General features: G+C 39.4%; 1 protein-coding gene across 2 annotated transcripts in view; it reads right to left on the reverse strand.

Annotated features, from left to right (window-relative positions):
* Window positions 1-2500: 2500 nt before the first annotated feature.
* Window positions 2501-26508, reverse strand: part of DOP1B (DOP1 leucine zipper like protein B) — a 47148-nt gene continuing 23140 nt past the window's right edge. The window contains exons 14-36 of one of the 2 annotated variants that reach the window (XM_086482385.1): window positions 25198-25466; window positions 24243-24395; window positions 23110-23210; window positions 22227-22417; window positions 18849-20463; window positions 18130-18241; window positions 17344-17532; window positions 16551-16676; window positions 15810-15944; window positions 15079-15134; window positions 14135-14239; window positions 13982-14048; window positions 12548-12689; window positions 11259-11341; window positions 10920-11029; window positions 8099-8245; window positions 7625-7686; window positions 6618-6746; window positions 5912-6048; window positions 5493-5548; window positions 4851-5000; window positions 4246-4375; window positions 2501-2770 (exon numbers count right to left, since the gene is read on the reverse strand). In XM_086482385.1, the coding sequence (XP_086338511.1) occupies window positions 2513-2770; window positions 4246-4375; window positions 4851-5000; window positions 5493-5548; window positions 5912-6048; window positions 6618-6746; window positions 7625-7686; window positions 8099-8245; window positions 10920-11029; window positions 11259-11341; window positions 12548-12689; window positions 13982-14048; window positions 14135-14239; window positions 15079-15134; window positions 15810-15944; window positions 16551-16676; window positions 17344-17532; window positions 18130-18241; window positions 18849-20463; window positions 22227-22417; window positions 23110-23210; window positions 24243-24395; window positions 25198-25466 (4523 nt within the window). In that variant the 3' untranslated portion in view covers window positions 2501-2512. Of the gene's footprint in view, window positions 2771-4245; window positions 4376-4850; window positions 5001-5492; window positions 5549-5911; window positions 6049-6617; window positions 6747-7624; window positions 7687-8098; window positions 8246-10919; window positions 11030-11258; window positions 11342-12547; window positions 12690-13981; window positions 14049-14134; window positions 14240-15078; window positions 15135-15809; window positions 15945-16550; window positions 16677-17343; window positions 17533-18129; window positions 18242-18848; window positions 20464-22226; window positions 22418-23109; window positions 23211-24242; window positions 24396-25197; window positions 25470-26508 lie in introns of both variants that reach the window. The other variant, XM_086482377.1, reaches the window with a different exon arrangement.

Here is a 26508-nt window from a genome sequence, read left to right on the forward strand (position 1 = left end):
GTGAAAGGATTCTGCGCGTCACAAATATCTGAGGCCATTTAGAGCAGGCATCTGCAGAACCACAGGACAAATGTAAACGTATGTGTGAAGGCAGGAGTTGGAAGCAACTGGTATTTTTCTAGAAAGCGAGATCATCTTAGGTGTTAGAGAGAGATACAGCCCTAAGTCACAGATTCTGCTTTTGAAGCTCAGCACCATGGCTAGGGAGGAGGTGACTGATGTCTGATCCCCTGCACATCTGAAGTACAGGCAGCCAGAATGGGACATTCCCTTTCAAGGGGAAGGATGACAAAACCCTCAACCTAAGCAAGTAACTTGTTCACCACCTCCAGTTAGTGATGAAACTACGTGAAGACACAGGTTTACAGCTCTTGGGAGCATGTGAAAACAAAAGGTTTGATGGCAAAAAGTCAAAAAGTTGTCTTAGATTTTAATAGCCCATTGGACAGCATCTCATCAGGATTTTAAGGGAAATACCCAAGTACGGAATGCAACTACTGGAAAACTGAAAGTAAAACTACCAAATCATCCTGAGTATTAGCAATATTCTCTTTAAAAATTATTGAAGATATGTAAGTAATGAACACAAACATTTTAAAAATATCCTGCTTCAATTTTCAAGTAATGCTTTCAAAGGATAACTTTTCACTTGTGCTCATTCCAATAACATTAGAGATCATTAATAAATTATATTGATACAAATAATTCACATTCTTAGTGACCACACAGTATAACACTTCAGTCTATCACCTTCCTTAACTGTAGAAGTGCAAAGCAGCTATTTAAGTTTAGCATAAGCCTATTATAGTGTTATCTTCATAGAGCATTACAGTATTATCATAGTAAAGCATGTTGTTCAGTTTCATTATTTTAGTTTGTAACCCAAAGATGAAAACTTTATACATCTACAGGTTAAAACCACTGCAGAGTAGCCTTCCGTGTTTGTTGTGTGAGTTTTGAAAAAACTAAATCCCTGACCTCACAATATAGTGACACAAACCGTACATTTTGTATGCCCTTTTTTAATTAGCAAGACCAAGAGGTGTAAATTCCAGTAGCCAGCACATTTACCTTAGTTGTGATGTTCGAAATAACTCAAGCAGCACATACCAATCTACAAGTATATTTTACAAAACCAACTTCTCTGGAGGCAAAGGTGTCTAAAAAGAAAAAAAACCACACCCACAAAACAAAAAAACAAAACAAAAACCAAAACAGAGCAGACAAAGCTTTTCATCATGAAAAATATGATAAGCTTCCCCTCCCAGGCAAATCAGGATTGGAAATTCAGTCAGATAATCCAGTAAATACGGAAATTCAATGGAGTCCACCTCCTCATTTACAAAACATTCTACTAAGCCTTTTGTTGTATGTGTTGCTACCATGGTGCTTATCAGAAGTGTCCTTCAGACACACAACTGAGCTGTTTGGTGGCAGAACTAATCCCTGTCTCCCATGTCCTGAGTGGTGGCAGCAGTACAGTTCCAAAATAAACTGCATCTTGAACATTACTGTAGTGGTGGCACTGTGATGATCTCCCTACCTCTCTTGACACCTAGGAACAGCCAAATACATTCTTTTGTATAAAAAATGTTCTTTAAAAAAAGGAATTTTATTTTCATTTTAAGTAGGCTGTTGGTATACAGCAATTTATATTTTTACAGAATTATCTTCATTTAGTTGCATTTCAGAAGTTGCAAAGTGACCTTAGTCACTGAAAGGACAAAGTTTAATTCAAAAAACTGAATTAGAATATCTTTAGTTAATTCATTGAAATAAAAATCCCTCAAGTAATGTAAATTACAAAATGTAACTGCGTAGGTTTGTCTTTTATGCATGTTTGTCTTTTATTTAGGAATCACTAATCCTGAAGAATGGTATTATAGTACAGAGTTGAAATTACAAAGGTGGTAATTCCGCAGTTATTTGCACAATGCTAAGACTTACAAAATGCATCTGTTTGAAATTTAGGTGATTTGTTCAGAAGTTGGTAAGTTTTAGGACAAGTTAAAGAAAGGAGAAGTAGAAGTGAGCTTTAACCTCAGGAAATGGCTTATATGCAAACTGACTGTATGCTGGCATGCAGTATTAGCCTTTTCTTGAATTTCCTTTCAGAATACAATTCCAAAAGCAGTTTAAAGTACTTACTTGAGAAGTTACTGGATAGATGGTACAGTTGCTACTTTCACCAGGTCAAAAATATTCTTCCTTTATTTACAAAATCTCTTTAATCCTTCACATTGAAAACAAGTAAAAGAATACAGTAACTATGATAAAGTACCACTAAACTGTACTTTGTCTTCCCCCCCCACCCCAGAACTGAAGAGTCCTGCTTTTTAACCCCAGCTCATAAGCCTGGATTATTGAAGAGCACTCCACAACAGCAGGAAGAAAAACCCAAAATGTAGTTTCAAAACTGGGGAAAAAAAAGAAGAGAATTGCAGTCAAGTTTTCCCTTTTTTTTTTTTTTTTTTCTATTGATTCGCCATGAGCCAAGTGTCTGATGTGTGGCTTAACTTTCCATGTTTTCAAGGAAGTCACACTCAACACCCTCCTCAAGCTGCTGCAAGATCTTTATGCCATTACTGCCAACGTAGTCCGCAGAGAGAGCTGCAGAAGTATGTGAATTCTGGGACTCGCTCCCGTTTGTTGTAAATGCGCAACACAGAGTCTTGAAGAAGGGCATAAGCTGGGTGATGCTAGATACAGAGCGGAAGTTCAAAAGAGGGAATTTGTGCTTCTTGGAAATTCCCTCCGTGTTGTTTGTTTCCTGTAAGCAAACAAACCGAGATTGACTAGAGGTTTTGCATTAAGACACAGTGTTGTCAGGGCTTGTCTGAACCCTATACTATACACTTTTTTCATACCAAAAGATCCGGACCCTACAACTGTATCACAAATTAAATTGTATAGATGGTATACTGAGTTACCTCTGCATTTGGATTTGAGGTCCCATTAAACAAAAGTCTCAGAAGTTCAGAAGACTGCAAATTTGGACTAGCCTTCTGGGAAGGACAGTGATTTTTTGCCTTAAACAACCTGTTTTGCATATTTTATGTATGTCTTGAACAAACCTGTTTTACAGTGCAAGTTTTACGTGTTAGCCCTAAAACCAGCCTGCTTTGCAGTAGACTGCTCCAGGGAGGGAACAATCCCTGCAGAGGTGGAACAGTGCTCCTCCTCAGAGATAAGAGGGTGGAGCGGTGTTCCCCCCTTCAGAAACTTTAGCTGGGGTGATCAATAAGGGAGGCTTCAGTTGGAGTAGCCACAGAACCTGCAGAAGAGGGATGTTTCCGGACTTGGGGAGGCCCACTCCCTTATCTATAGTGGACAAAACCCCCTTGGAGCCCCCAAAATGTTGTATACCACACCTGCATCCTAATTAGCATGAAAAGCAAGAAGAGGAGGGGATAATGTGAACATGACTCATGAATATTAATGAACGGGACAATAAGAATACCAATAATCAAGGCACCAGTGTGCATCCACCATTGAAGAACTAAAGATCAGACTAGACCTGTGAGATGTTGCTGGACCGCAGGAGTGCTGATATTTCTTTCTTTCTCTCTTTTTTTTCCTCTCTCCATATTATTAGATAAAATTAGTGAAAGCCATACCTTTATCTGATCTGTGAAATATTACTAATAAAGTGTGTTATTGCTGCAAATCTACTTACCAAAGAGGGTTATTAACTCGCTAGCTTTGCTGAGCAAAAGGTCTCTGCTGTGCAGAGGAAAACCCCTTTTAAAAGGGAGGATACAAAAGATTCACCTGCCCCAAAACCCACTGAGTGGGACGGGACGGGACACCTTCAGAATCAGATATCAAACAACAACAGAATACAGAGATCTCTGAGAAATACTAATGCTTCTATTTACTTTTCTGGAAGAATTAATATGAAACCTTAATGGTAATTTAAAATGCTATGATGGTAAACTTTTTTGACAAAGTACAGCATACTCTTTTTTTTATAAATGCCAGTCCCATCCGAGATGGGTGGTTGTGGGCAGATTTAAGGGAACAACAGGGAAACTGCCTATTGTTCCCTCAGTCAAAAGCAATCTGACATCTTAAAGATATATGTGTGAAAGCACGCGGATCATTTTTAAAAGCCTCATTAATTTTGTCAGAGTATCTGAAAACCTCTTGCCTAACTTAAAATCTTGTCACTTGTTTAGAAAAGTAAGTGGAAAAAAAACCCCAAACAAACAAGAAAAAGATTCAAGTAAAGCATTCTTTCTGTACCCCATATTTAATCTTCAGCAGATCCATGATTCTTATAATGTGTGGTCTGCATTCCTGATGATTTTCTACCAGATGAGAGGTCACAGTAGATGACTCTGTGTCCACCTCTGGAACAAATGCCCATTTGTACCTGAAACAAATGGATTACTTGATAAGACGACAGGCAGGAAAAAAAAAAAATCCTTGTTTGGATCACACATAGTTTAATAGAGCACTGATTTGTTTACAGAAAGCTGTCATAACTATAATTGTATGCTATTACTAGAGCCAAACTTAATGAACAAGGATGTTACTACCATGTCAGTATTTAAATGCAACTGGCTCCAAAGAAATCCCTAGTGTGTGCAAGGGAAAACAAAGAACAGTCTCCATTTTCCTCTTTTCCCAGTTTTTCCAAGTTAGGAAGCCTCCTAATGAGGATGGTGAAATCCTCCTACACTGACAAGACCAAATTGTTTTTCCAAATACCCGGAATTATGTTTGTCTGAGTATCAACATCTGCACTTGATGGCAAATTTAAGTCTAGAAGAAAATAGATCTGGGATTACTTTAAAGGATAAGAACAGTAACAACCTGGAGAACAGGGAAGTGATTGGAGAACTTACATTTGAAACAACTGCATCCTGTCAGGCGGGAATGAAAGTGCTGTGTCCAAAAACTTACAAGCTGATAAGTACAAGGACAGCTCATTCTGCTGTATGTCAGATCCACTGCCATCACCTGAGACTTTCTGTTTGCTTATTTTGCTGTTGCTCCTGTGTTAGTTACAATTAGGAAGTGTACCGTTAATAAATAAACCACTAAATGTTTCTTCATTCAGCAAGAGAGAAATGTACACTTTTACACAAATGAGCACTTGCACCTGTGCGCAACAAAAACTGTATTTATTCTGTATGACCACTGTGATTAATATAAAAGGCTGTTAGATGACAAAGTAATCTAAAATATGCAGGAAAAAAATGGCAATATGTTAAGACATTCAAATGCTGACTTAGCAGCTCTTCTATTTTTGTATGCAACTAGTAAGCGGTATTTAGATTTTTTGAACACATCACTATTTTAGCTGCTGAAAAAAATTCCTAAACTATGATTCAGCAGTACCGGAAATACACAAGCGCAATAACAAAAAATTCTGTTGTTTCCTCCCTATCCCAGAGAATTAAATAAATAAAAATTTGCAGATACAGAACAAGCGCAATTGTTACCAGCTTTCACAAGCTCTCTACCAGACAAATGGTAATTCTTACTTTGATGGTTCATCTTCCTCAGTTAAATCTTCTTCCAGCTGTAGAAATGTCTGAATCTTTAAAGAAATAAATTATTTATGAATATTGAGCTATATGTACCTAATAGCTCAAATGCTGAAATGTCCCTGCAACTCAATCACAAAAAAGATATGCTTCACATAGTATAAGGAACCAGACTCTTAGTATACTCTTACGACTGACAACAAATTAACAAATCATGCAAGGGATTACATTAGAAACAACAACAAAATTAATCAAAAGGTATTTCCTAATGACAATGTTAATTCTTTTCCCAAATTATCAGACTAATGTAGAACTATGAAAACATTTTCTTTTTCAAACAGGGCATGTATTTGGGAGAAAGAAACAGGTGAAATGGGAAAAAACACTAATCATTTTGAAATTATTATATTCCTTACCAATTCAGTCACCATAATTGGCCACAACGAGGTTAGATGCTGAGGAGAAATCCTTAACAAAAGAACTCTGAAGAAGAGAAACATTTGTGCGGCAACTATAGAAGTCTGCCCAACACGGAGGTTCTCAGTCAGTCGTTCTGAAATAAACATGAAAAAAAGTAAAAAAAAAAAAAAAAAAAAAAAAAAGAAAACAACCAAAACCCAAAACAACCAAAAAATCCAAAACAAAAGACTAGTATTTTCCTGAACAGGTGTTGTTTTGGGAAATTAAAAATGTAGAATGTGGCAAAACAAAATTTGTGCTTTATCTTCAGTTTTGGGTTGAGTCCCTTGCACTCTATTAACAAAATTATGATTCAGAAAATCTGAAGACATGTTGGTTTTATACGGGACAAAATTTTGTCAAAACTGACATTTAAGGACAACAACAACAGCCCAAGAGTGGCTGGAAGATTGCCACAAAATAATTGTGTTTCCAGTTATACTTCCAGACCAAAGGCTTTGGAATCCAGATTCCTGTCTCGCTCTTAATGAGATTACTTATTTGTTAGAATTCAGAGATTCACAGCGTAATAGATTTTGTTAAAAACTTTAAAAAAAATGGAAGTATGTATTGGAAAATAGGTGACATTCTTTTCTTACACAATTAATATATGTGTTATAGCTGAAAAAAAAAAAAAAAGGCAGGTGAAATTACAAATCTTACCTTGTATTAAGGGAAGATAGAGATGATACTGATCAATCTCTCCGCTAAAGACAGCAAAAGCTTGCCGCTTTAACAACATTGCTTTTTGCTCAGAACTTGGGTACAGTTTTAAGGCGCTGCTCTGCATATCTAGAACAGAGATAAGAATTGTCTACCATATAAAGACTTTTTGTGTTTTGGGCTGAAATACTTCCTATGTCCTGAAATTTTTAAAAAGGAAAAAACCTCCCTTTAGGCCTACTAATTAGAATAATAAATTAGTGTTGATCCAGATTTGCTCACACGAGCAGGAAATTTATATGAAACAAACACTGCAGCTCCAGGGAGGCTGTCCAATATTTTAAACTTTTGTCTCTGCCCTTATGTGCATGAACCTTCCCCTCTTTTCAGTCTCCTAAATCCACAGATGAGTGATCTCAGAGCTTTAAGACTTACTGAGAAAAAACTGAGATAAGTTTAAAAATATATATTGTTAAAAACAAAAGTGCATTATGAATTAGCCTTGCATTGTAACCCTTCAAATATTCTTCTGGAAGATCTGAAAGAGACTAAAGCTGCTTTTTCTTTTGCTCCATGTGAATTTAGGGGGTTCTATCCCACTCCTTCCACCACTTTTTTCTACGCTCTTCTCAAGCCTGAATTAGAGGTCAAAGCACGTTGCTCAAAGGTTTGCTGTATTGGTGCTCCATATTCCTACAGCTCGATGCCAGCATACAGACACCTGCAAAGTTAGCCAAAGTCTCCTTGCTTTCTAAGAGGGCACAGCGGCAAAAGGTCACAATTCAGCAACTTAAAACCACGGCAAAATGTTAACGCAGGGGTCCAACATTAACATTTCTAGAACAAAAATACTTAGTGGGTGTTTTAGACCTGACTGAAATACAGAATTAACTTAGCACAGCTTTTAGCTGTGAATAAAGTTGGCAACTCAATTATGTACCCAATAGCTCCAATGCAAATAGATTTCAAATTAATGTAGAAATAAGATACCAGTAGTTGATACTTACTCATCAAATCTTTAAACATCGTTTTCTCATGTGTTAGAAGATGGTCAATAATGGATCTCCAACTGAATAAGATATAGAAGGAATCAGATAACCAGAGAAAGCGTTGCTATGGATTCACTTCAGAAAAGATTTTTGTCAAACATTTCATACAAGGAAGCAGTTTCCAAACGGGACTCAATATGCAGGCTCTTATCTGGTTTAACGCATACTGCATTCTAGGTCCTCCAGGTCTACTGTATGCAGTTCCCTAATCACTGAGGGGAGTATCAGCATGAGACAGGTTTATCCTTCTGCAGTATAATGAAAACTTCAGTGCTTACAATGCATTTAGTAAAATTAGTTGTCAAGACCCATCTTTAACATTACTACATTCTGTAAGAAAGTACTAAACAGAATTTTCTTTCCAATATTAGCCATTTTTTAAAGCCTTTATTTGCAAACTCAGAATAGAATTGCTACCATCTCATGTCTTACTGAGTGCATGAAGTGTCCATCTGGAAGAAAGCTGGATCCATAAACAACTCAACAACTTCTTTTTTCCAGGCTCGCTTGGTATAGGCGTATCCACTCAATGAGCTGAGCAACTGAGCACCAGCACGAAAACTAGGAATGTTATAGGCACTGGGAGAAGAGAACAATAAAGATAAATATATATATTTTTTAAGGTTAAGTTTATGTAACCAGAAAATAAACTCCGGGGTTCCCCAGAACTTCTAACCAAATTCTCTCAGTAATAGGCTATGTCTACATTAGCTTATAACTCAGAGTAGCAGGAGATCAGTAGATCAAAACAGTTTGTGCAGAAGCTCCTCACATTTCCAGTGTGCCTGGTTTGGGGAGATTTTCAGATTGGATGCATCTCAGCACACCACTGCTCGTCTCCACTACAGATGTGGTTCAAACTTCCCCAAAATAAAGTTTCCAATAAGCTTTGAATCCTTGTCAGCAGGCCTCTTTAGAAGGTACCACACTAGACTTCATCTGTCGCCCAGATAACATGCATCAGTTCTCATGTCATCACCTGTATAAATATCTCGCACACAAGCCTTTTTCTCCTTGTGCTGCCCTATGCACCATCCCACTGCGGAACTGGGCACCATGCTCTTCAAGGCACAGTAGGGAAGGAGCGTGGGGCTCAAGTCAAAACTGGTAGGAGCAAGGTGAAGGGACCCTGCGTGAACCGATGCTTGTCCTCTGGCACCTCAGTTTTACTGAAGACACAGATGTCAAACAGTGTCCTGCTTACAAATCCTTGCTATGGTAACTGCTTTGCCCCTAGCTGAACAAAGGTTTCAGGCTGGTGAGATAGTGCGCAGACTGCCAGGAATGTGACTTTCTGTGGAGAAGGGATGCTGTCAAGGTCCTCTGTTGTGAGGTGACACCAGACCTTCACACACAAAAGGCTTCAGCAGCCCCTGTGTTTTCAAGGGCAAGGCTACTGCTTTTTTTGTGGAGCCCTGTAACCAAACTCCTGCCAAGCTGGGGAGGACAGAGGCATGAAGACAGTCTTGGAGGTCATAGTCCAATTGCTGAGTGGCACATATGAGTAACATGAAAATCATCCAGCACATCTGTGGGCCTGATGGGGGCTCCACATTCTTAACCAGTGACGACCTCGCTATGGTTACAGCTACAGAGATCACAAGGACTGCTGGCCTTGCCAGGCCAACACTGGAGAACTATCCAGGGACAGCTGTAGGCACCTCAGCAACTTCATCAGAGCTCTGATGCTCATGTCATCTGAACCATCAGACTCAGATCTAAGGGGACGGCAGTATCTTCCTTGCAAGAAAAAGAAAAGCTGGCTGACTCCTGGTGTTCCGATCCCATTTGCATTGCAGAAATTGTCATTTATCCCCTGCACCAGTTCACGGGGACATCCTGACAGCAGTGGTGTCGAGGCCAATTTTAACTGTGCTGTTTCCACACATGGGGCAGAGATGGAACGAGTGTTTGGCTTGCAGCCACTGGCTCACAGCACACCAAGCACGGCAGCATAATGCCAGCATTCCCAGGAACAGTTTCGGTCATGGCTGTATGCAGGGATTTCCATATCTACTGCAAGTGGTGAGGGGACAGGATGCATGTGCATGATGCTATATGCACCAGTCAACAAGAGTGACATACACTCCATACATCAAGAATCTGACTGACTTGGTTAGGGCTGAAGTAGGCAGAAAACATAGTAATAGATACAATGGAAAATGCACAAATATAATGAATAGAAAAGAATAGCTTCCCAAAACTTCTCTACATCATTTTTAATCTGCCTCCCTTGAGTGGGAGCATGGAAATATCGTTGTCAAACCCTACTGCAACCTGAGGCTTGCTGGATCTAATGCTCACTTCCCAGTGACACTCAACCCATCATCCCTTTTAGACATGGCTGGTTGTATCTTCCCTGACCGTCTATACCCTTTTTTGCTCTTGACTGTACACTGGCTAGTGGTTTTGACTGTAACTTTAGTAACACGTGAAACAATCCCTTCCTGCCACGAGCCGTGGCTGATGCTCTCCCACACTGCAGTGTAACTGGTCTGTTCAGAAAAACATAATAGCCAAAAGGTAGCAGCCAGGAGAAGGGGAAGCTTAAGAACACCTACAGCAGGAGCAGCTGCAACTCAGAAAAACGGAACTGGCGGCAAGCAGGGAAGCGAAGGGGAAGGTGGCTTCCTGCCACTTGGCAGAGAACTGCTAGAAAAATGAGGATTTGTTTTCTAAAAGACCTGTAAATAGCACTGTGAGAAAGGCAGAGAGAGATGCATGAGGAGGGCTGAGGAATCACAAACAACTGATAAGGCCATGGAAGATGGAAAGGAAACCCTCACAGTAAGGAAAAGTTCTCCTCTCTCTCCTCCTGGCCCTGTGGGAAAAGGGTTATACTGTTTAGCTGACAGAGGATATCCCACATCTCACCTATGCTTTTGGCTGAAAAACTAGGCAGAGTATAGGAGGATACTGTACTCTTCCTCCTTCATGATGGGTCCTGTGACCTGCCCAGTGCTCTGCTGCCCACTCACACAGCCCCTCTCCATTACCTAACATACACAGAAAGGGGAGCTTTAAGTAAAGGCTAAAAACCCAGATGGGAGGAACACCTACAGCTAAACAGAAACAGCTGTCACAAAGCTCAGACAACAAAACAGTTCCTGGGGCAAATACAGCTCGTATCTATTAGAACAGAAACAGAGGAGAGGACAAACAGAAGAAAAAGCAAAAGTCTTACAGTGTCGTCAAAAAAAAAAAAAAAAAAATCAGACTTAAGAAAAATCACATGTGCAAAGAGAGAAGTCACCTGTGGTTGCGTAGATAAGGAAATACATAATAAAGCAAACGCGAAATCAATGGCACAGCTTTCTCCTTCTCGTCGCTCCGGTAAACCATGTCCAAAAGAGAAGCAAGAACCTTAAAAATGAAAAGAATGCCTCTTTAAACCTCTAGTTGGTATCTGTGACAAAAGGGGAAAAAGCATGCCATATTTCAGGCTAGAATGCCCGTGCACATGGGATGCCTCAAAGATTTAAGCTCCCATTTAATCTACCAGGAAAACCTAATGTATTCCTCTGCGCAGTAATATCAACAAACAACCATCCCACAGATGAGAGCAGCAACTACAAAAGTGGTTCCTACTTACTTCTGCAAGAAGAGAAAGAGCTTGGACACTGTATATTGAAGGAGCAGAGGCAGAAACCATTGAAGATGGTGCCACTGATGTATCTAAAAGAGGCAAAATCGTTTAGTTTTCTCTTCAGATATATTTAAATTTTGCTGTTTCCTAATTTTCTTCCCAAACAGAACTTTTATTTGCATATCGGTATTACAGTGAAATGCTCCTGGGCATGTTGCCACAATGACATACCTCATGCCCCGTGCTGTTCTGTCACATGTATTGCATGCACCTGCAGTAAGTTTTCCTCTGTTATACACAATCTGCAGATATTTACTAAACCTGCTTAAGCTGACATTGTTATTGGAGGATAATGCGCTTTTTTTGTTTTAATTTTTGCCTGTATTACTCCTGTCTTATGCAAACTACACACTGTCAAACACCTTGTATTCTTCACTGACTTAAGCAGAAGTCCTGGTTTGGGCTAAATCAGAACTACTTCTGTTTTAGTGCTTTTAACTTTTCAGTTAAGTCTCCTCTAACTAACGGCATTTTCTGAAACAGCAGCCTGTTTTTCCAGACAGTGACTGCTCCTAGCAGTGATAAGGCCTGGTGTTTATAGTTCGTACCAAGGAATGGTGTGCAGAGAGGCCCTTGCTTATACTTGTTCTTATGGAGACCAAGGTCACTGCTAAATCTTGTACTCCATATTGGGGTGCCAGGAGTGAAAAGGGTCGCACCTACAGGGAGGAGCGAACTGGACAGGTGACCCAAACCTGACCAACAGAGTATTCCATCCCATAGACGTCATATTCAGTATAAAGCTGAGAGATCACGAGGGTCTCGCTCTCTTCGTCTCTTCCTCTCTTCTTCGATGGCTGACATCTGAGGAGGACTGATCCGTGCATCCCTGAATCCAGTGCCTGAGTCCAGCTCCTGTATCCCATCCCTGTCTGCTGCCGAGTCCAGCCTGGGACTGCCCCAGTGCCAGCCCTGCAGCGTGGTGGTGACTTATTGTCATCAGGGTGGGGGGAGTTGGGTTCGGTATCGGTTTTGTATATATTTGTACATATTGTATATATTTAATTTTTTCCTTATTCTTATTATTATCTTTTCTTTTATTGTTATTGTTCCATTAAAGCTGTTTTAGTTTTCTTTTCCAAACCGTAAAGTCTCTCTCCCTTGTTCTCTCTCCTTTTCCCTTTTGGGAGGGGAGAGGGGTTAGTAGAGAGCGTCTGTCATTCGTGGCCAGCCCAGCCTCAAACCGTGACAGCAGAACAGATGAAGCAGCAGAAAGTCAGACAAAACCACATTACCGTTCACATCTTCAATGTTGAAGTCATCTGGTAAAATCTGAGGCTGAGCTTTCACTTCTAAGTTCCGGCTCAGCCAGCTAGTCTGTTCCAGAGAAGAACCAGCAACAGTCCCTACAGCCTCCAAGATTTTTTGGGTCACCTCCTATAATATAACCAGACAATGTGGCATCAGATGAAAGCTATCATCGCTTGGCCAATCCAGTGAAGTCCATTTCATATGAGAAGTGCTAGGAGGATCAGAAGTAGGCACTTTTATCTCTTAGAAACATAAATACTTCCCTGATTTAACTATCTGTGCTCTCAAGATAACTCGCTACTGCTCACTTCAAATAAGAACAGGCGAGAAAGTGAGAAGCACAAAAAACTTCCAAGTTAGCTTATCGTGGAGGTTTTAGTTATGATTTTCCATGCAAGCCATTAGCATTAACATAGTATCAATTTGGCATCAGTCCTGCCACACTTGACACATTAGCTGTCATGTGTCAAAGACATGATCTGAATTGTTCAGCCCCTCCGAAACTGTTTTGAACGCTGTTCGTTTTATATTTGGAGAACAGTAAGTGAGGCAGAGCACTAAGTGAGGCACGGTGTTATTTTATGGCAGTCCATCTGTTCATATTTCAGTCTTTTTATTAGGGGTAAGCAAGACATAGCATCAAACTATGGGCAATGTCACACTTCAGTATATTTAATTCCCAGTGAAATGAAAAGCTGGTCACTCTAATGAAACTAAACCCCAAGTATCCAAAGCAAAACAGAGGTCACTTGATCAGATTGAAAGATGGCAAAACTGTCTTTTTGTCATCATCATCCTCTTGCTGGCAAGACTCTCAAGCAGAAGTGGAGTTTTAGTTTCTCTGTTGGCACACAGAAGTACTATAACCATAACACTGTCTCACCTCATACGTTGTGTTATGTTGGCTCAGTGCCAAAACTGCATCCACGTTGGTAGGGCTTAAACTGTTTTGGTGAAATCACAATCAGTATAGGAAGAGAATCCTGCTCTACTCCACCCCTTCTTTACATAAAAGGTGAGCTGACAGCCATTTACATTGCAAAACACAGCTATGAGCTTCAAGGATAATTATGCTACTAATTTTCATAGCTAAGTTTAAGATTTCAATACTTACACATATGACATGAACTCACGACATCACATTGTGTTATGATATAAATTCTGAGAAAAATCATAAAAATACCCAGGGAAAACAGCTTTGAAAAGTCCACAGTTACCACTGTGATTTCCTGCATCTTTGACAAAATTTTGTTACAGACATTCTGTGCATCATGTCTCTCCTATTCAAGTCATGTGTTACCAAGCCTAAGCCAAAATGCACTGGTAAATTCAGATACAAAGTACAGATCATCTCCACTTTTACTTAGAAGTACAGTGCCAGATTTATGAACTAAAAGATATACATATATCCACTGTACCTGCAAGTCTTTTTGGTCTTTTTTGTTTTCTAGAGTAGGTGTCCTAGTCACAAAGTCATTCAGAGTACTGTGGGAAAAGCAATTCACTCAGAGTTAGTAATTGGACAGGTCTACTCAATGCATCTATAAACCTTCTCCTCTCTTACACACTACCTGAGAAGAAGAAAGTGTCCAGGAGGAGCCAAGTTCAACTGCACAGACTCTTTGAGAAGTCCTAATAAGGACTGGAAGTTCTCCTGCAAGGCTGAGACAGGCAGTCTGCCAAAAAAACAATACCAAAACACACCCAAGCCTGAAGTTAGGGTTAAGGAAAAAACCAAAAAACAACATACAGAGGTAACTTGGTGGCCTCAAAGCTTCCATCAAGATCAGTCCTTTAGACCATGCCCTTTCCTAACTGTTCCAACAACATGGTATAAGTACCCAGTAGCACAGGCAATACGCAGACATTAGTAAATGGTAGCAGCACATGCGGTATGCCAGCCAGCACTGTAAGAGGACTGGGTCTTCAGGGGGAAGAAAAGGAATAAAGTCTAGCTAACTATTCCACTGCATGCCAGCTTACTTTATCTCCACAGATTATTGCATACAGTATATTGTACAGTCTGATATATCCCAAGGCTTCCGTATGAGAAAAGCCAAGTATGTGAAGAAGAGTTTTGATCAAAGCAATGTTTCCAATCAATTGCCTAACTCACTACATGTCCAGCACAGACTGCAGCTATAGCAGTTTTACTGAATTTAGAAATTCTCTATCCATTCACCTGGCAACACAGAACAGACAAGGAGAAATATCATAAGCAATTATACAAGTATCTTGCTAATGAGATGCCTGAAGTATGTTGCTCTATTAGTAAGAAATGAGGCTTTCATGCTGGCATTATCAACAGACCAATGGAACACAATGTCACAGCCCAGTTATTTTGTGTCATAACACAAACAATACTTAACAATGAAGTGTCAATAACCAGTTTCTACATAAAAGTGTTTTGTGACATTGTGACTACGAAGATCAAAGTAAACCAGAAATAATGATGCTGGCTGTTATCCTAACTAGAGTCAAACAGAAAATTCTCTTATTGTAATGACTGAATTACCTTTGAATGAAAGCATAACTGAACTGCAGCACTGGAATATCTACAAGAGAAGATTTCTGGAAAACAAAAGCAAAACCACAATTATTTGCCATAAGAAAAAAAGGTCTAAGCTGTTGAATACTTGTGTTCAATGGTTAACACACTCTTCTTAGAAGCCACTTGTACAGGTGACAAACTACAATAAAACTATCTCTACAGCAGTATCAGGGAATTCTGAGGACCCTAGTTCAGAAACAGTCACATTACTTTGGAATATCTGCTACAGTTTATTCAGAGTTGTAGGAGCTCCTACAATGGCATGCATAGTAGCAAAACTGGGTTCCTTGAAAGTCAATTGAAAATAGCAGACTCAATGTGAAGTATTTCTAACTGTTCAGATCAGGGCAGAAAGACAGAAAGGCGTCACTGAGTTGTTTATCTACAGCCATTCCACAAAAACTATCAGCAGCTTTTGTACTGCAAGATCCCACACCTTTTCATTACCAGCAACTTCTCTAGCAAAATATTCTGAAGAACCTACTTACACTGATGGATCAAGACACAGAAAACCACATTCTGGAAAACGTAACTTATTCAGGAACAACAGAGAATCACAGATTAAAAAAAAAAACAAACCAAACCACAACAAAAAACCAAACCAACAACCTTTCCTTCTAACAATATTTGGAAAACACATTGGAATAGATCCACAATAGAATATATTAAGAAAATGGAATTATCTTCATAGTTACCTCTTCGCCCTTGATTTGTGATGGTTTCTTGACTACCTCTTTCACTAGATGTAATATAGTGTCAATTTTCAATGTGTTAAGCGCACATATTAAATCCACAAGAATAAGCTGAGATGCACTAGCCACTGGAATAATCTGACAAAATAAAAGACACAGCCTCAGATCTCTGTACCAGACAAAACACTAAGTTGAAAAAACAGCTTTTGGTGTGATTACTCAAATATCAATACTTATACAAAACATAAATGAGACAAGTTAAATCCAGCATGCAACAATTTGCCATATACAGGTCTCCCAACACCTTCATGAAAACAACTTCATTACGCTCAAATGAAAGCAGAAAAGAAAGAGGTGTTCTAATCAGAATAAATGCCTAGTTCCAGAGAATACTACAACTCTCACTTTTCTCTGGAAATGAAGCTGATTCAAGGTCTTTAAAATACAATTGGCAAGTTGCAATCCTAAGATTGCAATCCAGTATTGAATAGAAAACTTGGCTATCACTATCAAAGTGCCACACTATCCTTTTTATTTGATAACTTATTTAGGTTTAATTGTAGTCCTGATGCTTTGTGGAATTAAGTATAAATAAGAGCATTTGCAATTTTTCAGTGGCTTGCTGTTGTCACATGTAAAAAACCACAAAGTATCTATAAACAAGCCCAGAGTTTCTAACTGATCATGTAAATGTAACATTTGCCTTTACGCTGGAAAACTAAGGGTGCCTTTCTTTAGTTTCACCTTGATTTTACTTTGATTCCTGTGAGGTTTCTTGCTATTCCATACTGCTGCAATTGCTGCCATCAACTGGATTCCAAGTTGTGCTGTCAATGGATTCATGAAGTCCAGTATTTTAGTTCTTAATGTCTGCAGAGGGGGAAAAAAAAAAACCCAAAACTGTCAATGGTAATCTTCGTAAGGCAAAGGCTATCTCTCAGTCTGTAAAACATTCTTCCTTTTCCCAAGATGTTCAGAAAGTACACAACAACAAAAGAATCTCTTTATATACTTGGCAGTCAGAGTAGTTTTGACAATTTATTTACGCGTTATTGTATCTTTCTTACAGATTCAAGGCACTTTTGTTGGAAAACGGATTGCAAAATAGAAAAAAATAACTTATTGTGTTATATTCTTCTCTTCAATACTATGATTTACCAATATCCACAGAAGAAGGAAAAAGTCTACTATTTTATTCCTCCAGGAACATGTTCTACTGGCTGTGGAAGGTGCAGACAATTCAGAGGCAGTTGGCTCTACAGCAGCTATTACGGAAGCTCACAGAAAAAGCAATATTTAAACAGATCAGCTAAGGGTGCAGAAGGGCAAAAAGAATGGGGAAAAAAAAAAACCAACTACTTTTGTAGGTAGGTACTGTGCAAGCCTGTAGCTCATGAGAGTTCTTCAATAGTACTTTGTGGTCTGATACCATTCTGGGAATGGCAAAACTATTCCTACGAACTCTGTGTAAAATGCACTGGTAAGGAAGGGGATGATAAGGATAACGAGACACACAGCAGTTTAAAAGAACTCCTACTTTGGTTGCTTTAAAGTAGACCGAAGAAGAGCCTTTAGTTGATCCAAAGAAGTCAGCTGGTCTTTTTTGAGAGTCTTCCCTCTTTATAACGCTCCAAAGAAGGGACATGGTATTAATAATGCGAGGCAATTCTTCCAAAATGGCATTCCTAGCATTTCTCAGGTTTGCAGGTTCAGCTAAACATGATGACTAGAAAAAACAAAAATAGCAATATTAAAATACATTATATTATGCACCACAGAGTGATTATTCTTATTCTATAATTAGGAGAATTATAGTCACCTTTTGCAATGACAACTTTAAAAATAACTCAATTTCTATTTCTGAAATAAACTGCTGCTATTAGGGTCTACTGAGTTTGCTGTTCACTATTTTGGCACAGAGAGAATTGATTTGTCTAGGAAATTATTAGGATAATATCCTCTTCTGACAAATGTTATAGGAAAAAAAAATGCATGTTATCAACTCAAAAGAAAATACAAGACTTTGTAAATGACGGAGCAACTGTAGACAAGCTACACAGGACTAATATTTTTGTGACCAAGATCATCATAAACATCTTCTGCTTTAAATTAACTTTTCTGTCTTCAAACAAAAAAATTAAGTTCAGTCCCGTTCCCTCACACTTTTACTTAGTTCACTACTTTTGGTGTGCTATGAGGCTTCTTTAAGGTTATCTTCTCATACAAGCGCTTTACTACTTATATGCACCTCTGAATGAAAAAGTGACGCATGCTTTGACAAGTGCTGAGGCACTTGCTTGGTGATGAGGCACCAGGTACTTACCTTTTTAGTTTGATTAGGGTGATCCAGAAGGCAGAAGTGACCAATGGTTGTCAGACCTTCCAAAAGGGTTAGTGGGTAATCAGGAGTAACATTTTCTCTTTTAGAAGTTAAGCTTGGGGGGGGGGGAAGGAAAAAAAAAAAGTTAACAGGCAAAGTTGTATTTCCTTGATTAAAAATTCCAGTAGAAATGTTTCTGTTCAATAGTTAAAAAAATACTGGAATGACCAGACAGGAATATCAATACAGGATTCACAGACTATGCTTGGACAACCCCGTTTCCTTGTCTAGATCTTTCAGAAAGTTATTCCCCACCTGACCATAAATGTTTAGTGTTCAATTATTTTTCCCTACTCCTTTCACTTACTGCCTGTTCTGAACAGTATCACTGTATTTTTCTTCTCCAGGGCGTCTCTCCTCAATTAGTCCTCCAAAATCCTCAGTCTTGTCAAAACTGGGAACTTCTTTTTACTTGGATGGCAGGCAGAGGGGGACAGGAAGTATCACAGCTGCTGGTCATTCTTGCAACCACAGTGAGCCCTGCTGCAACAATACTGCCTCTACTGGGCTCAAAGGACAGACGCCTGCATGTGCAGCAGGGTTTGAGGATCAAACTCTGGGAGCCACAATGCTAAACCAGTAAATCACCATGCACTACACTCTAGTAAGAGGAACTTAAAAAGGTTTCAGCAGAACAAATCCCACACTGCGACTTCTCTTACCTTGCAGATGCTTTTGCAGATGACTTCACAGCTTCATTTTCATACTGTTTGACAAGCTCATCCAGGTTTTTACAGATCTGTACAACAAATGGTGCCACAGTCCAGCCTAAAGACTTCCCAAAATAGGGCAGGGAACATGTGACTAAGCCTACCCAAGTGGGATGCATCCCATAGCCATACTCTGGTTGCAAACCTCTAACCACAGCAGAGACGAATAATCCCTGTGAAGTTATCGGGTGCGGATAGACATACTGCATTGCACCAATAGCCTGCTGGAAATCAAGAGCCTGCTGCCATTCCTTAGAGAGGTCTGGATGATTCTCCTGCTCCTCATGAGTCTGTCCAAGATGGTGCTCCAAGACAATCAGTACCTGCAAAAGCTTCAGCAACTCAATCTGGAGTGGGTGTTCACTCCATATTTGGTCATGCCCAAAATTGATTAGGCTCTCTTCAAAGAGTTCTTCTTCAGTAACATTATTAACTCCATCTGCCATAAGCAGTTCATACCGTTTCTGACTTGTATACATAGATGCAGACAAAGAAAGAAGAACAAACTCCTGAATTTTGCATCTTCCTAGCAAACTGCGTATGAACTCTATGCTCTTATTCTCTGGTGCCTTTGCCATGGTAGCTAGCTGGGTCATCATTCTGATCAGAACTTCCACACTTTTTACCTGAACATCTCTGTTGCCAAGCACATCTCTGTGTGTGACCTTCAAGTAGCATGGATAATATGAGCGCAGAAAACTGAGACAGAGGTAAGTGAGCAATTCTATTAGAAGAGAATGGGGACACATGGTTGGGGACTGAGTCTGAAGCTTGCCATAAAAACTCTGCCCTACAAGAGCTTCCTGATGGCGAGCTAAGAGATTGTAAATGAGATTCAAATGTGCTGTGGAGCTGGTATCCATACTCGTACTAGCTACAGCTTCAATAAATTCTTTAGGGTTTGTTTTAAGCACTGCCTCCAGAACAGAAAAAGCATACAATACCCTCTTAGAATCATAAGGCTGCAAATATAGCAGCATGTGTTTGAACAGAGCCTCAACCATCTCCCGTTTTTCCTTCTGCTGCTTGAGCAACCTAGAATGGGTAATCTCCTGAAGTTCCAGGTCCACCTCTTCATCACTTGACAGAGACTCTGATGCTTGAGTCCTCTCAGAGTCAGCACGCACAAGGTTTAGGGCTATACTGGATTTGGAGCATTCAGGAAGGCAGGCATTGGGAGAACTCATGTGGTTTGCAGTCTCTTTGCCATCAGTGGCAGCACTGTCATTGCCCTCATTGCTCACTTCTTGCAACTCCAAAGAAGCAGAAAAAGAGGATGTATTTTCACTGTCATGGCCTGTGCTGGTGTCTGCTGATTCTGTGTGCTCACTATTATCATGGTCACCATCTACTTCATGTAAGATGACAGGATTACAAGAGCCATCGTTTTCATACTGTTCATTTTTTAACTCTGGCTTCTCTGGATCTTTTTCCACTTCTGCCCAAATTGCTTCTCTATCCACGGTAGTAAACTGGCTCAATGGAAGGTTTTCCTCGGAATTGCTCTCAGAGATGCCAGACTCTTTCAAAGAGGCCTTTTTCTTGCAAAGCCAATCATGTATATCTTCTGAAAAGAAATTTTTTTTTTTCAAAAAGCGTATAATCATTTATTTCACACAACATGCTTTATATTGAATAAATCACTGTGAGAACAAAAAAAGGTTAAAGAGCTACTCTGCTCTAGTCTACTATTAATTATAACAAATGGAGCTGAAAAAAACCTGCAAGGCAGTTAAGGGTTAAGGCAAAAATGATCTTTTTTTTTTTTTTTTTTAAAGTGGTAGGGCAGTCCTAACCTACTGTAAGCACAAGAGAATAGGATTAAAACATAAAGCACATGCTGTTTCTTTTACGCTATGACTCCCTAGATGTAACAATTCATTTTTTATGCTTCCCAAGTATAAAATGTTTGTTGAGATCAGAAGGGAAATGAGAAGGATAGCAATAGAGGAATTTTCTAATTTTTTTTTTTAATTTATTTTTTTTAAGAGCTAATGTTTTCCTTGTTTTCATGCTGTGGAACAAGGAAGGAATATATTAGCTCTGTGTTTGTATAGCATCTAATAAACAGGTCCCTTTGGATGCTATAGTCTGTCATCTAACTATTTGCCAATAAAGACAGAAAAACAATTATGCAAGCTGACATCTAGGTTGAGAGTAATGAGACAAGACGGGTGACATGGAAGTTTCTTTACACAAAATTACCAGACACTTCTCCACTGACTTCCTGCTCTGCTCTAGGAAACAACCTTGGCTACTTGGGCCAAATGGTGCAGTCTCATATCCATACTACTCCCAGCAATCCCAAACCTGAGCAGACTTCCAGCCTCCATAGGACTCCACACTTGGAATGAAGCCTGGCTCCATACCTGTCTCAGTCTGCCTCAGCTACTCCTCACAGCTCTGTCACACTTGCCTGTTCCACATTTGACACACAGATGTGGTTCACAATGGTTCTCATTACAGGTCTTAAAATGGACATCTTCCAACTGTCAAGTTTAGCCTTTCAAGGTAAAGATGCCCTGCCGTATTCCTAAATTTGGGTGGCTGGAGGTCATCTTCAATTCCAAACATCTCTCTTTGCTTCTACAAGCTAGTTCTGGGATACCTCAAGACATATGCCACAAGGGCTCAGCTCTCCTCTTGATTCAAGATGGATCTTCTTTGGACAAATTTTAATTTTTAGAAGCTAGCAGAACTAAGTTTGCATTTTCCTCTGTTTTTTTTTGTGTGTGGTGTGCCTAAATAGCAAGATGTTCCTCACAACCTGTCTGATTATTTTAACAAGATGCTGAGGGAATCATTAACATGGTTTCTGAATAAAGAAACATGGTATGAGGGTGCATGGTGTGCTGGGGCAAGACTGGGCAGAGAAAGTGAGATTTGCTTGTCCATCCTGCCTACTAGAACAGTTCCTGGACTGACATAGTCACCAGACTGCTCCTAGATTTCATTTGGTTGCAGACCTAGTTTTGCTCGAGAAGGGATCCTGTGAACAGTGAACACACATGCAGTGTGGATCATCTGGGAACGGCAATAAGAAGTGGGGGACTAGATCCCAGAGCAAAGCAGGGAGCAATCCAAATCATCAGTGTAGGTGCAGCCACCATAATAGAAATGATCATTAGGCCTTCAACTAGCATGACTTACTCCTGAACTCTGTTTTAGGCATCACTAGACGTACTTGGATGAGGAGGAATCTATGGAACCGATACAAGACAACTCACGGTAATAGGATACCATTGCACTTCAGAGACTACCTTCAGTAGGTGTTCAGGAGTATGCAATGCTATGTTAGCACTTACAGTTTCAGTCCAAGAACAGTTTTACCTGCTGAATTTTTCTGTTTGATGTAGTGGATGGACGTGCGCTGTGTCTTTGGATGAAGCAGCAGCAGCAGGACTGGTTCAAGAATCCGTGCAACATCATTAAGTGAAAGAGCACGGATCAGCCAGCCCTGTGCTGCAGCACCAATTGCGCCATCTGAACAATTGAGACTGTCCAGTACCACAAACAGAGACCTGAGTGGAGAAATCAGAACGAAGAAGTACAATTGAAATCCCTAAAAAAGTTAATGCAAACAACAAAATAGTGGCAGGGAACAGACATAGTGCATGTTCAAATAAGTACCAGCCAATGGCTCACGTCTGCTAACAATAGCTTGATCATGCACATTTTACCGAGTTGAGGTCAAGTACACATGCATTTGTAGAAGCAAGGCCATACATATACTCACACTCTAGAAAAGCAGCATGTTTTAAAGTTATTTCACATATTTATTCAGAAAGACGCTTAATGCTTTTGTCTCATTTTATACAAATATTATGATCTCATAAACAGGAAGTAAAACTAAAATAACATTTTATTATTTATTTATTTTTGCACAAGTAGCTGGTTCTATTTTCTTGGGGAAAAAAAAATAATCTAACCTGGTCCAAGATAAAAAATGTTTGCTATGCAGAAACTTGTCTGCAAGCTACTCTTCATATATGAAGCTCTTTCTGTTTTTACAGCAACATCCTTCACGCAATGAACCATGCACACAGAGTGGTTTGCAAAGATAATAGCACAAGGAAGTTGAAGATCTTCCTTTTGCTCATTTTTTGTTCTCTCTACAGAGAACTTTTTCCTACCTCAGAAAAAAAGAATAGAACAAAGCATGATATTGTTAAATACATAAACGTAAGTCTAAGCCAGTGGAAATAGAAAATACCTATCAAAGGATCGATTGTGAGAAGTCACTCTGCTGCCTTGGATCTCTCTGGTCAGATGCCACATGACAGAAAATCTGAACAGTGCTTCCAGCCTTGTCCCCTTTGCAAGGAAACAAGACAGATAGATATTTTTTTGCAGCATTTATCTCCAAGTAAGTTTTAGTGATTTTTAAACCTCTAGCAGAACAACAGTTATTGTGCAGACGACTGCTAATCCTTCTCAGGTAGTTTGAGAGCACTTTCGTATTTTCCAACAGACTAAACCAAAATGCCATGTATCTGCGAATGCACAAGCAAAACTTAACAGCCAAAGTGGTTGTCAGAGTGAAAAAAAAAAAAAAAAGACTTGCCAATACACCAAAAATGTATTTCAGGACTCTTGTGTTTAAACATTTTCGTCTTGGTTTGGTGTTAGGGAGGTTTAAAAGTTGGATGACAAACAGGAAGACATTGGTATATTAGGTAGTGTTTATTATTGGTAATTTTGTTTGAACGCTTTTAAAATATTTCAAAACTTTTAAGTTTCAAAATTGCAAAACCAAAGATATGAAAACAATACCAAAGAATGAAGGTGTCTGTTTTAAGTTCTGTTGTGCAAGGCACTTCTCACAAATATACTGTAAGTTATTAAGGAACTGCTGTGTCATTAAACTAGGCAAGTAAAATAATTATTAACTAACTCACTTAAAATATAGCTTTCTTATGAGATCTAAATACTAGGGTGGACAGAGGGTCAACATTATGCTGACATACGCTAACAAGGTAATAAAATCTTTTGTTCGAATATGAAGTTTACAAAATCAACACAAAATAAAATTATTGGTGGAGCTGGGTCAGTTTGGAAACACTGACAAAACCTGCTAGTTTTTAGGTATTACATGATTTAGGATGAAACTAAAAAGGCTCCAGTATTAACTGATAGAGCTTGTATCCAGGGACTAAGTTTAGCAGTAGTCCTATGATGAATAAATCCCAGGGAATTGTAAAGGCACAGACAGAGTCTGTAGGACTTTTGGAAGGCAGAGGGACCACGGGGAGTGAAGACGGGTGGTGGAGGGGAACTGGAGGCAGTCTGGGAAGCACAGGAACAACTCTACAGCAATGAAGGCGCTTCAGTGAATACAAGACTTACTTTATCATGATCCAAAAGTGCGTGGCAGATAATGTCTTCGCAGATATTTGCTGATGGTGCCAAGCAGTGCAGCCTGTAAAACAGTTCCACACATGCAATATGATGCTCCCGTGTCTCTTTGTTCAGCTGATTCCAGAGCACATAAGCTACTCTCTAGGGAAAAAATAACAACAATTAATACTACTACTACTACTACGACGTGCCATTTCTTCCCTGACTTAAAAGCTTTCCATTGCATAAATGTTCTCTATTACCAAGAGGGGTTTCCAAATCGTGTTACTTTAGCAAAGAGCTAGAATTCAGGTCATACACTCAGACCTAAAGGAATGCAACTTTCCTATCCTAGCAGGACAGGTAATTCAAATGTGCATGCACCAGAAGTTAAGAAAGGCATTTCTGCGTCCATTTTCTGGGTCAAGGCGTAACAGATTGTACATATGTCAGGCACAGCAATTGGAAACACAGTAATTAAGAAAAAGACCTTGGAACCAACTCTCATACTAACACTAAATAAATGGTCAGAAGGAAAGCATCTTTGAAACATATATACTCAAAACAAGGAGGACAGAATTTCTTCATTATTATTTGCCCACTAACATTTTCTTTTATCTAAAAACTTAGAGTGGTATCAAAGTTCTCTAAAGTGTAGCTTTCCAGCTAATGAAACCAAACCCTTCAAGTCAGAAAACAACTATACCTACCCCTCAAGAATTTCGGCACAAAACCAACTAGCAATTTGAAAATAAACTCCCAGTTTTGAATGTTCTGTTAGGAAGCACACTAAGAACAATGCAACTGTTTGTGGAAGCAAAAAAAAAAAAACCAAAAGCGCCAGTGTGTCATTTTAACACAAACATGCTGCCCCCAAACATCCATACAGATAACATTTGCTTCCCACCCCACCCTTAGAGGTTCAGTGTAGTTGGGTGGTAAAAAAGAAAACGAAAATTGACACCTGGTAGAAGTCTGTTTTCTCTGAGATGATCTTTAGAACTCCAGGAGCAATGGGAGGAAGGGTGACCATCTGTAGCTTTCCAAAGAAGGGGTTGTGGCCAGACACTTTGTACCTCTTCATTCTGTCTTCTATCACAAGCGCCAGTGACTGGGAATGGTTGATCACCTCCAGCAGTGTGAAGATGGACACATTCTGAACATAGCAGTCATTCACACAACAGCATATTGTCATTAAGGACTTCAGCCACAGAGGGAAGCTGGCATCACAACCTCCTGAGAAGATAAGTGAGAAAAAAGTTTTTGAATACTCTCAAGGTTATGGTCACATTTTCAAGAATTCTTCAATCAAGCTCACAGGACCAAGAGGCAAAAATGACTGCTCAAATCTAACTGTCATACTATTATCAAGTCCCTTTTACTTCAGAAGAGACTTGCTTCAAAGCAAGTTATATTCTTTCCCTATTTCTCCCAGCAGAAAGCCTTGCAGGACCTCAGTAACCCACTAACTAGTGGACTTCTGCTTTCCAGTTTATGTTTATTCACAACTAGTTTTTACAGCTGCTGTTTTCCAGCTGTCACTGTCAAAACAAACAGAGGTCTGCTGATCCAAGGGTAGCATTGAGACATATCACTTCAGAAACCATGCAGCATACAATGAACTGATATGGCTAACATTGAGTCAAGCTATCTTTGCCCCTCCCGAGTGAATAATCAATCAGATAAAGTTTTATTAAGGTTTGACTGGAGACAATCTGAAGTACGAGTTCATACCTCTGGCTTCAAAACCAAATGTTTTAACAGCTTTACTACCAGAACAAAATGACCACTCTTCCTTCTTGACATCAGGCAATTTCTATATCACATTCAACCCAGACCTTCATTATCAGAGGTTCTCTCCTTTTGGCTTTAAACCTTACTGTAGTCTCCAGGGTGTGCAGTTGAAAAGAATCTTGAAAATAAACTTCTATAATCCTAGGATGATATTCCAAAGAAAACCAGCTATGAAAGCAAGCCTTCTAAGTTCAGCTACATTGCTGACCACAGGGAAGACGCTGCAAATACGCAAAAGCGTCTATGTCAGGCAGACAGCTCATCCATGTAGATGACGTCTATAATGATGTCATTATAGATATATAAGATGATATCATCACTTCGCTAAGGAAAACAGCAGAAATTTATAGTCAGGTTAGGAAAAGAACCCAAATTTCCAGTTTCTCACCTCTCCATTCACTACAAACCTATCTTGTCAACTAGCTTTCAAGGCAATAACTGCTCCTCCTTAAGCTAATGAATGAATTCCCAGAACAAACAG

This window comes from Leptosomus discolor, chromosome 1 (assembly GCF_034619465.1).
Source record: "Leptosomus discolor isolate bLepDis1 chromosome 1, bLepDis1.hap2, whole genome shotgun sequence".
Classification (NCBI taxonomy): Eukaryota; Metazoa; Chordata; class Aves; order Leptosomiformes; family Leptosomidae; genus Leptosomus; species Leptosomus discolor.